The following is a 15035-nucleotide window of genomic DNA, read 5'->3' as shown; positions in this document are numbered from 1 at the left end:
GTTTCTGTTTCTGACTGTGTTTCTGTTCTTAGTTGCCAACATCACCTCAAAGTACCACTTTCTTCCATCCGGTGACGGCTTCATCGTCACGAGAGCCAACAGCACGGCCAGAGACCTCGATAAATACTTAAGGCTCTGAACATAGACATCGACGTTACAGGGGATGAGATCAGCACCCGGACTCTTTATTTGTGGAGTAAGAAGGAACAAGTCAAAGAGAGAAAATGTCACATTTTACATCTGAAACATTCGTCCATTTTTGTTGTTGTGTTTCCAGGCAGAGAGTCGACCCTGAAGGACTCGGACCTGGAACATTTCAAGCAGCAGGCGAGCTGCCTCGGCTTCTCCAGAGACCCAGACTTCCTCTACGACACCAAGAACGGTGCGTCACCTTTTAAACTGTCTGATTAATCAGTGAAGATGTGTGATGTTAAACAGAGTTATTATTATTTTTAATCTCTATTTTTCTCTCTGCAGGTTTCTGTGCACAAGGCGAGGGCATTATGCTGCCCTAAACTAAAAACAGCTGTCATGAATATGCCAAGCTGAAGCTGACAAAGTAAAGAAACAAAAAATTTCTTAAATTCAACCAGGTGGACCTTGTTTTTTATTTAGAATCTAATAAAATGGTGAAAAATTTTTGAATATGAAGCACAATGGTGAGATAGAGACCCACAGATTGTAATGAGTGTCACAGCCTCATGATACATCAGGGCACCGTGAACTGGGGCTTTCATATACAACACATCACCATAATCAACACGTAAAAAGGACTCCAAAAACTTCTGTTTGACACAAAGCAAAAAGCAAGCCTTGTTTCTAAATTAAAAGTTTCATGCTTTTTGTAATGTACTGGATATGCACCTCAAAAGACCAGTGGCTGTCAATCAAAACAGGAAACATAACATGTTGACCACTCCGGTAACAGTTTTCTTTGACAATTCTGAATTAACTACTCATAGACATAATAAAACACACAAGGTTTGTTTTTTTCTGGTTTGAGGACAAGAAGCAGCAGACAGAGCTATTATTGCACTCTGTCAAATACATACTGATTACTCAATAGTTACTAAAAAGCCTGAGCAGGAGTGGATACAAATATATAAAGGACAGTGTCATCAGCATACAAGCAAAAGGCAGTAGAGTTTGCTATATTAGATTAGATGAAATTAGATAAACTGATGGGCCGAGCAGCTTATAGTAAAAAGAATGACACAGAAAAAAAAAATTAAAAACAAAATCCAAAATCCAGTGGCTTTTTAATGAGGGAACTGGGCCGACGCAAACACTGTATTCAAAGACTGTGCTCAAAGATTTTTATCTAGAAATAATATTTGTTCCACATTGTTTGGCCTCAGCTGGCTTCTCTTCATCCGCCTAAACTCCACATGATTTACTCTATATATCGACATCAATTATAATTAAAATAATAATTATAAAATACAGTATAATAATATTTAAATAACAATATTTACAACTCAATACAATTAATTACCCATAGTCCTCTAAAACCCTTCGTTGGGGTTTCACAGGATCACATGGTGTTTCAAAACTCATCTCGAACTACGTGCCTCTTCGGGGCTGAAATTTTCATCTTTAGCTATATCTCCAATTCTGATGATGTTGAGGCCCCTGAAATTGGGCACAACATCAGGCGTTCACTGTATTTTCAGCAGGACGTTTGGACACGTCTGTATGGAGTTCCTACTTTGGCGGTCTGCCTGAGGCCTCAAACCACCCATGTTGCACTCGCTCCATTTTCTTAAGCAAATAATGAAAAATAGGACATCTGCTTGTAACAACTCTTCAACAAATAAGTAAATGATTAATACATCAAACAAACAGTTGTTTTGAAATCCTACTCACACAGCAAACCTTGATAACCTCTCAAAAACTGGCAGTCACTTGCCCCTTGCCCAACTTTTGGCAACAAAAACACAACTTGTAACTCTGACATCGGCTGCTTCTATAAAAGCTTCTGAAAGCTCTCTGAGGCTCAGTCGCCGTTGCTTTTGTGCAGCTTTCATTTGGGTTTTTCTCAGTTTGATCCTGAAGCCGATCAGCTGTAGCGTCATGAATCTGTGGCTCAGCAGCTGCTTCCTGGTAGCCAAGCTGTTTCTCATCGCCTCGGCTCTGACACCTGAAGAGTGCCAAACCAAGGTCACGCCGTTGTCTCTGGACGACCGTTCAACAGTAAGCCCCCATTTAACTTTTAGGACATTTCTTTGATTTTAAGATGTTTCTAGCATTTAAGAATATTTCTAGGATTTTAAGAAATCCTCAAGCTCTATTTTGATGCTGTTTTTGCATTCTGGCACCTTATGTATACCAAAAGTACAAAAACACTTACCCGTGTGAATCACTTTCATTTTATTGTGAATTTTAAACATGTTTTAGGGGCCACCAGATTCAGTCTCACTTTAGGGCCCAACACCATCTTTGTCAAAAAGCTCTTCAAGTTAGTGTTAGTTTTTTTTCTGAATTTTTTCTATGCTTTTGACTTGACGATACCCAAGTTTAATACCTGTACGCTACCTGACTTTAAGGAATATTAACATGTTAATTTACAAAAATCTTTTTTTCCCGAGTAACTTTACAACTTTTAAATGTCTAAATATATGTAGCCATTCAAGAGGTTTGCCTAAATAAAATTACTAAAATTGACAAAGAAATATTATGAGACACAACCAACAAATAATAATACTAATAATTAACACAAATAAAAAGAAATATGTGATGGGAAAAAAGAAGAAAAAAGAAATGGGGGTTTGAGTGTTTCGTTACTTCCATTTGTGTTTCGCCTTTCTCCCCATGTTTCCTTTGTGTCTGCTTAGACTGACTGATCTCATGTTTGTGTGCAGATGTACGGCAGGTGGACCTTCATCATGGGTTACACCGACAGTGACGCATTTAACATCATCCTGAAACACACAGAAAGCTCGTGGATGAATGTCACCCCGTCATCAAGCCCAAATGAAGATGTTGTATCTCAGGAGGAGAAGTTGTAAGTTTATAATAATAATTATATAAATGTACAAATATATATCATGAAAACATTTGTAAATAACATTTTTAGAATGATTAAGAAAACATTACATTAGAAGAAAGAAAATACATTTTTAACTGTTAAAACCTGCCAAAGATTATCACTTTACCACCTTAGTCCCTTCATATTTCTGTCAATATGCTGCTCCTGGATTTTCTAATCACGAAGTTCGTCGTTGTGCACGATACTCCGTTTTATCACTGAATTGTCTTGAATCCATTTCGGTGTAACGTGTCAGAGTTGTGTCTGATGATGTTGGTCAGTTCACCTCTTACTGAGCTGTCTGGGTCTCCGCCTGTCGAGCTTTCTATCCAACTGAGGCACATATGCAGGTTGCAGTGATATCGTTGACAGATTTAACATCGAAATTCATGGGAACTTTTGGAACAACAGGTCCTTGATTTCAAACTGAATTAGTCAAAACCATCTCCTAATTTTGAACATGAATGAGAGCTTGTGAGACAGCTCTGTCAGAAAATGAACTCACCTCCTCCTCTTCTGTTGTTTTTTGCAGAAATGGGACCTGCTTTCCCTCAACTGTCAACGTAACTTATGATGGCAATATTGCATTAATGTCAAGTAAGTTACCTGATCTGACGCTTTTCAACGTGTCTGTTAGTTCTGTTAGTCAAGAGATTTCCTGGTAGATCATCTTTCTGACATTTTAATAGCTGCAGATTCATCACATACATCATCCCGCAGCCTCCAGAAGCTTGCAGAGCAGTAATACTAAACTTACGGCCCGCAGGCCACATCCGGCCTCCAGCAGGGTGCCGGGTGGACCTCCAACCATTATCTAATTCATACACTAAAGTCCTAAAATTCTAGAAATGTCCTAAAATCATAGGCATGCCCTACAGTCCTAAAAAGGTCCTCAAATCATAGAAATAGCCTCAAATCCTCGGAACAGCTTAAAATCCTATAAATGTCCTGAAGTCCTAGAAACAACCGACAATCCTGGAATTTTTTGGGAAATTTTAAAAATGTCCCAAAATCCTAGAAAACATCCTAAACTTTCAGTAACCTCATAAAACCCAAGAAACATCCTGAAGTAAAGGAAAGATTCTAAAATTCTGGAAACATCCTAAAATCTTGGAAATTTCCTTAAACTTTGAAAACGTCCTAAAATCCTAGAAATATCCAAAAATTCTAGAAACATGCATCAGCCTGCTGCAATTGGCCAATGACCTCATGTCACTTTGCAAAAGTCTCCCCCAAGCAAAGCAAGCTGAGTCTCCCTGTTGTAGAGTTTCAGTAAAGCAGCTGTAAATGACAGAAAACAATGACGTTCTCCTGCATACGTCTTTATATAAACCCTCAGAGTTTTGTCAGATTTGGACATAAATACCATTGCAGAGTTTTACAAGCATTTTTAGCCACACGAGCGCCGTTGTTTGAGGGACGGTAGGCAACATATTTGTCTAATAATCTGGTTTATGATCAAATACCTGCAGAACTTTACTTTGTGTCAACTGAAATAACATGCTCAACTAAGATGCCGAACACGGCAAACACACTTGCGAAGCATCAACATGTTAGCATCGTCACTGGGAGCATGTTAGCATGCCGATCATGGATGTATAAAGACAGCCGGATACAGTGTTGGAAGTGAGGCCCCGTTCACTCCTAGTGGCACATTTTTATACATGTTGAATAAAAGTCTGAGGTTTTAACTGCCAATGACTGTCTCTCCATAACTGTGATTAGAATAATGAAGTTGAGGCTGTGACACAGAGGTAAAGAGAAGAAACATCTATGTGGTCTGAAAACGTCGTTAGTTCGGGTGAAACACAAAATAAGTTTACAGAAAGTTTACATCACACTTGTTCTAATGTTTTTTAGTTGAGGTGCTGAATATTTTTTGTGTTTCAGAATGAGAACATTGTTGTTTTCTGTAAAATTTTCTGACTTTGTTTCTGTCCTCAGTCGCCAACCTCACCTCGAAGTTCCACGTACTGCCGAGCAGCGTCGGCTGCCTCGTCATGAGCATCAACAGCACCATCAGAGACCTCGACAAAATACTTGATGCCCTGAAAATCGACAGGACTGTGACAGGGGACGAGATCAAGCTTCAGGCTGTTTATTTTATGTGTAGGAAGAGTCAAGACAGACAGAGATTAAAACACTTTTTCTTATTTTTTTATTTGAAATATTCACCAATTTTTGCTGTTCTGTTTCCAGGCAGAGAGCCGACCCTGAAGGACTCGGACCTGGGACTTTTTAAGCAGCAGGCGAGCTGCCTCGGCTTCTCCAGAGACCCGGACTTCCTCTACGACCCCAAGAACGGTGCCTCACCTTTTAAGCCTGTCTGATTAATTAAAAAATTAAGGTATGTGATGTCAGACAAAACTGATTTATTGTATTGTTTTATTTCTGTCTTTATTTCTGCAGATTTCTGTGCTGAAGGCGAGGGCGTGAGGCTCTTCTGAATTTGAGAACAACTTTCATCAGTATTTGGAACTGAACCTGACAAAGTAAAGAAGCTAAATGTGACTCAAGCATCAAACATGTAGTCCTTGTTTTTTTTATTTAAAAATCAAATAAAATTGTGTGACACTAATACCTCATTCCCACTGCAATTAACGGGTGCATGCAGATTTAAAACCTGCTAAATGTCTCTATTCCCACTGCCACTGAACTTACCAGTGGAGAGCGATTCTGCATTTCTGTCAGTTGACCTTAGTGTGTGTGTGTGTGTGTGTGTGTGTGTGTGTGTGTGTGTGTGTGTGTGTGTGTGTGCGCCTGCGCCTTGTCTTGTTGGTGTGTCTGTGCGACATCACAGACAGGCAGGAGAGCAGGTAAACAGCAGATAGCAGCAAGAACAGAGGTCTTTTCAGTGTTTTTTTCTTGTTATTTATCTCTTACTTATTAAGTCCCCCCTTCAAACTCGGTGCAGATGTGTTTGGATCAGTGTTTTAGCTGCTTAGGAGGAAACGGACTGTAACTAGTGCCAGTTAAGGAGCTGAAATTACTGCGTTCTCCCGGGTGTTGCAGTCTCATCAGTGTCAGAGATGGAGGTAATAAAAACCCATGTCTGCTGCAGAGTCGTTTGACTTGGGTGTGAATGTTGATTGCACACATTTCCATTGCATTAAAAAGCCAGCTGTTAGCAGGTGTTTGCAGGTTTTTTTGTGCAGTGGGAATGAGGCTTAAGATTTGCCAATTGTGAGGCACCTCACCAGGAGGAGGAAACCATTGTACTTGGTAAATGGACTGAAAAATGGGCCCATTATGGGATTGTCCACAGGTTCCACTATTAGCCCCATGCCAATTGCCCACATAGGTGGGTTTACCCAAATGTCTTTGTATCTATTTTCATGCTGATTTTGGGATCATTTCTTCCTTAGTTGCTTGTTTCCTTCTTGTTATGTTTTTCAAAGAAATCAAACTAATTAGTTTCAAAGGGTTAAACCCATCTTAAACTTTTCTACATTGTCTTATTCTCAGCTTTCCTATACTCTGTAGTTTCTTACTGTTAAATGCCATCGACAACATCAGTGTTAGCTGCTCCAACAGCTCAACACCAGTCTTTGTCAAACAGGCAGCGTCTGGTTCTGTGTCTGTTTACGTATCTAACATTGAGTATATGTAAGCCTTAGAGAGGGAGCCGCTTTTAAAGTTGGACATCTTAAGATACAAGAAGCAATGAGCTTGTAACCTTACACAAAATGCAAACTTTTAGACATTCATTTTCATAGCGTTCTTGCAATGAGTCCACATCGGCATTTAGACCAAAAATTAGCTCGTCATTCTGGCCATATCTCCGATTCTGGTGATGTCTGAGCCTCTGAAATTTGGCACATCAAGAAAATACCGTGTATCTAGCCAGAAGTATAGAAACATCCATATGGAAATACTTGAAGTGTCAATCCATCAATTTTGCACATTTTCAAAATTTTGCAGGCAGTTTATGAAAACTATGACCTGGTGTTCAACGTAATGTGTGTGCACATCCACATTTCTCCAGGAGTTATTTGTCTGAAGATACTGAACCTTCCAAATGGCCTTCTGTCTAAGCTGTTTTTTAAGGTACAACAATAAAACGTTTTCCAGAGACAAAAAAACATGCAATATCATGAAAATATTTATATATGAAAATATTTTACTTTTTTGCCATACAGGCCATACAGCCTAAACATGAAGTTTGAACCAAATCTATGACGTAAGCAAACTCGCTGTATCCTTTGACACAGAATGACCCTTCAACAAATCAGTAAATGATTAGAGTTGTTATGACAGCAAACCCTAAAATCCGCTTTGAACCTGCAGAGAGCAAAGCCGGCAGTGAAATATTGCCGTCCCAACTCTGGTGAGGCTCAGTCGTCGTCGCTTTTGTGCAGCTATCATCCGTTTTTTTCCAGTTAGCACCATGAATCTGTGGCTCAGACACCTGAGGATTGCCGACCCGTGCTCACACCGTTGTCTCCGCACGACCCCTCAGTGGTAAGGCCTCCTCTGACTCCTGCCTGGGTCTTTGGGTTTGATCACTGGGCATGAGCACTGAGGCAGTGTTCAGCTGTTTGGAAAGTGTATGAGTGTTAGCATTATGTTTGAGTCTGAGCTATTTTTGAGTCTTTTTAACCAACTGTCTCTGATTTCAATCCAGGTAGCAACCAGCTACCCTCTTTTGTTTGGATTAGGACGCACGTCAGCTTTTCCTGATTCTGTTTCTTTCTTTTGTCCAGAAGTTTGTTAGACTCTTTGACGATTCTGGAAATACAGTTAGAGCAGCCGCAGAAGTCCTGTTAAATATCACCAAGTGACAATTTAACACAGTTAAATGTGTTGATATTTTTTTCAAACCCAGAAGTAACCATCCAGATATTTATATTATATAGATACTGAAAACTGAAACCAGTGAGTCTGTCAGCAGACTTTGGTGATTTACTACAGAGTCTTAAGTTTCCACTGTATTTTTTTCGTATGATATAGTTCTTCTTGATAAATAAATTTTGGCCTCAGAAAAAAATGTAGTATTTGTTGCTGCCACATTATTTCATCGGAACATAAATCTCTACTTTTCAATGGTGTGCAACAGCACTGCCTCTGAGGACGCTGACAAACAGTTTTTTAACAACTAATTTAACTTTTAACCTCTAATCATTGACTATATATATATGTATATCTTTATATCCTTTTTGTTCCTTTGATAAGTTTGCGTTTTTTTACTGTCTAAACACCAGCAGCCGTACAAGAGGTTTGCTCCAGTAAAACTAATTGGAAAAAAAACCAAAACACAATCTAATTAGTAATAAGTAAAAACGACAATGATTTGACAGGTTTTAATGCTACATACACATTTAAAAAGTAGAAAGTGAATTCTGAGGTTCTGGAGGTCTATGAGCAGGACTTCCCAGTGCTGCACGAAAAGTGATTAACTCGTGGCGTTTGAGGGCTGGGCTCAGCAAAGACAAACAGCAAACAACTCTTTCAGAATATGAACTCACCTGTTTGCCTGTAGTTTTTGTCAGAAACAGAACCTGCGTGGGCTCGACCTACAACATTACTATTGACGGCAACACTGCATCAGCGGCACCTAAGTTATGCCAGCTCCTTACTAGAGAGTAACTGGGCAGATTTTACATCCGATTTGCCTCTCCTGACTATTGTGGGTGTGCTCCTGATTTGAGGCTCGTTGGAACCATTATTTTTAGCAACACCTGCATTGTTGCTCATTGTGTTTTGGTCCATCACTTCGGTCCAGACTAAAAGCTCACCAACTCTTGAAACAATTGAGATGAAATTCTGTGCACTTCTGAGGACATACTTTGATTATGTGAAATGCAAAATCAGTTTCCAAAAAGCTTACAATACGCACGTTCTTAGGTTTTCAGTCTAAGAGCAAAATATTCAGTTTCTGTTTCAGGTGGAGAATATTGTTGTTTTATGTAAAATGTGTGTGTTTCTGTCCTCAGTCGGTAATGTCAGCTCCGTGTTCCACCTGCTGCCGAGCTCATGAGCATCAACAGCACCGTCAGAGACCTCGACAAGTTACTGCACAAGATGGACTTCAACAGTGACGTTACAGGAGACGAAGTCAACGTTCGGGCTCTTTATTTGATGAGTAAGAGGGAAAGATTTAGAGAGAAAATGACACATTTTATATCAGAAACATTCGTCCATTTTTGTTGTTTTGTTTCCAGGCAAAGAGTCGACCCTGAAGGACTCGGACCTGGAACAGTTTAACGAGCAGACGAGCTGCCTCGGCTTCAGCGGAGAACCAGACTTCCTCTACGACCCCAAAAACGGTGCTTCACCTTTTAAACCGGTCTGATTAATCAGTGAAATCAAGATGAAAGAGCTGACTTCTTTATCTCCGTCTTTGTCTCTACATCTTTATGTGCTCAAGGCGAGGCCATGAAGATGACTTTCACCTGATGAACAACCCTCACGAATATTTCAAAACCTGAAACACGTGTAAAGAAACAAAATGTGACATCAAACACAGGTCCTTGTTTTTATTCAGAAACTGATAAAATGGAGTAATAATAATAAATAATAACCAACATATGATCAGCTGATGACTGCAATCTGACAGTTTTCTGTTTGACTGGCCGTACGCAGCGGTACAATGAGCAGAGGTACAATGGCTGTGAACATAAATATATCCGTCGTTATGCAGATGATACTTCCTTTTACCACGAACTGGATTTCCTTTGTACAAAAAAACTGTCCAGTAACTTGGGGAACATTTATATTCTGAGTGAGAGCGATGAGAGAAGAGCCTGTAACCTGCTGCAGTTTGACTGATCTTGCCTGAGTGTTTATCAGGAGTCTAGTCAAAGGCTGTCACTCTGTGTGGGTGGATGTGATTTTTCCGGAACATGACTTCATGGAAAACTTCAAGGTCCAAATTTGGGGGAATGTGTGGGCCCTGTGCTTTGGGGGGCTGCAGTATGTTGATGTGAAGCATCCTATTGCAGACTGTTTGCGGGTGTTTACCAGCCTGACGGCACTCTGACCTCTGAGCCAATCACAGTGCTGTACCGTGTACTCAGTGCACGTACGTGTTGGTGGCAGACGGCATTTTAAGGTCCTTCTGTGTCAAAACAAACCGTGGCTTTTGTTTGCATTTTAGATTTTGTTCAAACTTTATCAGTATGCTATTTGAGACCAGAAAATAAGTTCCGTGTAATATCTGCTTTGACACAAAATGACCCTTTCAACAAACCAGTGAGTGAATTCAAACCCGACAGTGTGTTATGAAATCGTACACTCGCAGCAAAGCCTGAAGTCACCTTTGAACCTGCAGAGAGGTATTCTGGCAGTGAAACAGTGCTTGCCCAACTCTGGGCAAAAAATAAAGAAAAAGTTCTTTTTATGTAAATAATGGAAAATCCAAAAGTTTGTAACTTCAGCTGCTTCTATAAAGACTGACTGGTTCGGTGAGTCAGTCATCGTTGCTTTTGTGCAGCTGTCATCTGTTTTTTTCCACTTCTGCTCTGAGGCTGATCAGCTGTAGCATCATGAATCTGTGGCTCAACAGTTTTTTACTGGTGGGGCTGTTTCTCAGCACCTCGGCTCTGACACCTGAAGAATGCCGACCCATGCTCACACCTTTGTCTCTGGACGACCGCTCAACGGTAAGCCCTCATCGAACTCCTGCCTGGGTCTTTGGGTTTGTGAACTGGGCATTAGCATTCAGGCATTTAGGCCGTATTCAGCTTTTTGGAAAATTCTTGCAAGTTTTGTACCTCTCTTAATGTTACATTTTCTCATCAGTGCTAAGCATACATGTCTCATTAGGATGTAAACATATATTAGCCATTGTATAGAAGCATTTTTAGAAGTAAGTATTTTTTTCAAGACATGGCTTCCAGCCAAGCAGCCCTCGAACACTTATCAAAACGTAGTCAGCACCATGTTTGAGAGAAAGACCAAAATGCACGTGTGTTTGTCATCTGTATGAACTGTTGTTTTGTTTTATTGTCTTTTTTTTCTTTCTTTCTTTCTTTATCTGTATTATCTGTTTCCTGCCAAGGGACTACAGATGTAAATTAGCAGTCATGCTAACTGCAGCATATTTACATTTGTGTTGGATACTGATGTTTGTTAAAATGATATTTCCTTTTTCAATAAACATTTCATTACTAAATAAATAATAAGCCCTGCTTCCATTATTGAAAGATATTTTTGTCTGCTGACACTAACTGACCTTCTTTATTTCTTTCTCTCTTTCTTTCTTTCTTTCTTTCTTTCTTTCTTTTGTTTATTTATCTGTTTTGCAGATGTACGGCAGGTGGAACTTCATCACAGGTTACACTGATAATGAAGTATATAACTCCATTGGAAGACTCACCGAGAGCACCTGGATGAAGATCAGCCCATCACCCTTCAACCCCAATGCAGTCGTTCTATCTCAGGAAGACAAGATGTGAGTCAAAAACAGCGTAGCATCAACTGTACTAACTGTGTGTCAGTTTGCCTTCATTATTTTTTCTGTCTATATTTTGTTCCAGACTTGCTTATTTCCTTTTTACAACATCCAGGTGCACCAATATGCTGAGGATACTCAGTTTTATCACATAAACTTCTTGAATCCACTTAAGTGTAACACATGACAACTTCTTTGGTGTACGTGGATTCACGTTTTGCCCAGCTGTGCCTGTTACGACACCTGTCGAGCTTTCTTTTCAAGTAAGGCACATGTAGTTTACGGTGTTAACAGTGGCAAAGTTACCATCAAAATTTATAGTACTTTTTTGAATAATTGGTCATCGGTTTCACACAAAAGTAGAGAAAAGCATCTTGTCATTTTTTAAAGCAGCCATCGCTGAAAGACATTAAAAAAGAAACAGCATTAAATGGTGTTACAAGTGAACTGATAAGTCCTGTTACTAAACTGAAGCAATCGATTACAACTACATGAATTAAAAAGGTTAGATTTATACTTTTCCACATGAAGATGGACCACTGGGTTGTCTCTATTAACTCTTTAAAAATGGGTGTTGTTTGCATGATCCTAAATCTAAAAAACGAAGGATATTAGCTAGCACATTCGTTCCTTTTGCAGCATTAAGGGAAGGATTGTGTCTTCACTGTCATCATGTCAGGATCTCATGTTACCTCTCATGACATGCCATTCAAATGTAGTATATCAATCTAAACGAAAGACCATGATAGCCAGAGCATCCACTCTTGTTACAACAGAAAGCTAAGGTTACTGTCTGTCATGTGATCACTTCATTACCTTATATTACCTTACCGTACGTGTGGTGCAAATGTAGTGTTTGGCTGTAAGTCTCGCGGTATTTCCCCGGTAATTTCCCCATCATAGGACGGGTGGTTATTGTTTGCTTGTCCTGTACATATATCAAAGTAAAATAAAAACTGTAACACCAAAAACATTCATCCATTTTGCTGTAAAAACTTAAGATCTTTTCTGTCTTCCTTTCATGTACGCATGTTTGTTCTAGGGGAATGAAGAAAGAGAAAAACTAAATAAAGTACACAGTTTAAACAACTCAGAGTGTAAAAAAAAAAAATCTTAATGCATCTCTCATTTAAAAACCTTTGAATAATATGTTTTTGTTTTGTAAAATCAAATGAAAAAAACAATTTCAATATGTTATCAATTATTATGGTTTATGGATTGTAAGGATTTTAGAGATATAGAACATTTGAAAATACTCTAAGAAATGACACAATAAGCAAAAATCCCAAAAGTCACAAAAGGTTTGTTTAGTTGTTGACAGACTGGTAGGGTGTTTTTTACCTTTACATGAGTAGTTGAAAATGTGTCAAGGTAGAAAAAAACCCAAAACAAACGCCTTACCAATCTGTCGATAAGAGAAGAATTTAAAGGGTTAAACTTGCCCAAATGCAATACATAACAGAACACAGCTGTTACCTTAATTTCAAATCATTCAATCTTTATCTGTGGGAAGAATTCAACTTTTTAAGTCAACATGGGTGAGAGTTTTAAAAACAGCTCCATCAGAAAATGAACTCATCTCTTTGTCTTTTGTTTCCCAGAAATGGAACTTGCATGACCTCAGTTGTCAACGTAACCATTGACGGCAACGCTCTGTCAACATCATGTAAGTCATCTGATCGGAAACTTTACGTGTTTGTTTTTCCTTTTAGAGCATCATCTTTCTGACACATTAAACACTGCAGATTCCTTAAACATGCCATTCTGCCGCCTTCAGGTGCTCCTACTGTCTGTATCTCCTCAAACCAGGAGGTTCCTCAAGGGTCCATTCTTGGCCCACTGTTATTTTCCATTTATATGCTCCCCTCGGTCAGATCATTATGAACCACGGTATCTCCCACCACTGTTATGCAGATGACACACAGCTTTATGTCCCCCTCCAGTCCGGTTACCTTTCATTACTGCCTCATTTTTATTTTTTAAACTTTTTATTTATTCAATATGAAAAAAAAGAAAAACAAAACACAAAACACACATACAACATACAGCACGATGGAAATGTTTACCTATCGCTTTTCTTTTTTTGTCCTTTCATGTCCATATTCAGCATTCAGCATTTATAATTATGAAAACTGTTGCTCGTCTGAAAAGCAAAATTATTATTATCATAAATAATCCTACAAGCATTTGTAGATGTTTTTTAGCTTTAGTTGGGTTTTTTCTGACTTTGTTTTGGTCCTCAGACTTCAACATTACCTCGGAGATTCACCTGCTGCCGAGTTGTGACGGCTGTATGGTCATGAGCGTCAACAGCACGGCCAGAAACCTCGACAAATTACTGCAAGCGATGAAATTCCACAGCGACGTTACAGGGGACGAGATAAACGCCCGCGCTCTTTATCTGAGTGGTAGGAAGGAACAAGTCAAAGAAAGAAACTAACTCATTTTAAATCCAAAACAATCAGCTTTCGTTGTTTTGTCTCCAGGCAGAGAGTCGACCCTGAAGGACTCGGACCTGGAACATTTTAGGAAGCAGGCAAGCTGCCTCGGATTCTCCAGAGAACCAGACTTCCACTACGACCCGAATAACGGTGCTCGACCTTTAAAACCTGCCTGATCAATCAATGACAGTAAGATTTGTGATGTCAGACAGAAGTCATTTCCTTATTTCTGTCTTTCTCTCTGCAGGTTTCTGTGCTGAAGGCGAGGGCACTAAGATGGCATTTCCCTGAGGACCAGCTTCCATTAATATTTCAAATTAAAGTCTGAGGAAGCAAAGAGACAAGAAGTGATATAAGAATCAAACATGTTGCCTTTGTTTTCTGTTCAGTGTCCAATCAAACAATGCAACCAACAGAAAAAGAACAAAAAATCACCAAAATCTTTAAAGGAAGAAATGTTACCAACATTTTTACAGATGAAAATTGTCAAAAAAAAAAATTAAATCACCAATATACATTTTTTTAAATCACATAAAATGTTTCAAGAAATTTTGAAAGACAGGAAAAATTGTCATTTTTTAAAAAAAATGTATGGTGGTAAAATTAACGCAAAATCATTTGAAGCTGTATGTCCCTCCCATGAGCCAAAATCAACATAGATAAGTCCCTCCTCAGTGCTTGGAGATTTATTTGACATGCTTTCACCTTTTAGCTCCTCCCCTCATAAATAACAAACAGTCCCTGATAATGATAAAAAGCCCCTGATCTAAAAATCCGTCCTTACTTATTCTTGACTAAATGTACCAGTTTGATTGTTCCACTTTAAACAAAAGTACAGACCACGTTTAATGACAGCAGTTGTAAATTATTCTGTGTCTGCTCAGTACTAATTACTAACAAATACACATATTTTTAACATAAAGGAGGATCTCCTGGACCCCCTGCAGAGGTCCAGGATGAACTCCCGATGTCCTCGAAACGCCCCTGATTCACAAAGTTTCTAATGCAAACAAGTTAGCTTTGAAAAACAAAAAAAATCGACGAAAAAAGAAAAGTTGTATCCCAAAAGTAAAAGTAAAAGAATGAAAGGAGTAAAAGAAACGACTTTATGGTAACATTATACTTCTTGTTTACATCCATCAAAGCATTATGGGAACTGTAGTTTTATAACTTA

At 39.0% G+C, this 15035-nt stretch overlaps 2 protein-coding genes across 2 annotated transcripts; both read left to right on the top strand.

The window, feature by feature from the left end:
- Positions 1-1992: 1992 nt before the first annotated feature.
- On the top strand, positions 1993-5552 carry LOC121957582. The gene is made up of 6 exons (XM_042506221.1): positions 1993-2193; positions 2862-3004; positions 3561-3625; positions 4973-5137; positions 5228-5332; positions 5438-5552. The coding sequence occupies exons 1-6, from the start codon at positions 2074-2076 to the stop codon at positions 5473-5475; spliced, it is 636 nt and encodes a 211-aa protein (XP_042362155.1). The 5' UTR covers positions 1993-2073; the 3' UTR covers positions 5476-5552.
- Positions 5553-10430: 4878 nt separating this feature from the next.
- Positions 10431-14225, top strand: LOC121957580. The gene is made up of 6 exons (XM_042506218.1): positions 10431-10629; positions 11275-11420; positions 13022-13086; positions 13664-13828; positions 13907-14011; positions 14109-14225. The coding sequence occupies exons 1-6, from the start codon at positions 10513-10515 to the stop codon at positions 14150-14152; spliced, it is 642 nt and encodes a 213-aa protein (XP_042362152.1). The 5' UTR covers positions 10431-10512; the 3' UTR covers positions 14153-14225.
- Positions 14226-15035: the final 810 nt, after the last annotated feature.

Source organism: Plectropomus leopardus, chromosome 18 (assembly GCF_008729295.1).
Source record: "Plectropomus leopardus isolate mb chromosome 18, YSFRI_Pleo_2.0, whole genome shotgun sequence".
NCBI lineage: Eukaryota > Metazoa > Chordata > Actinopteri > Perciformes > Serranidae > Plectropomus > Plectropomus leopardus.
The sequence above is the reverse complement of the archived record's forward strand: the minus strand, read 5'-3'. Positions and strand labels throughout refer to the sequence as shown.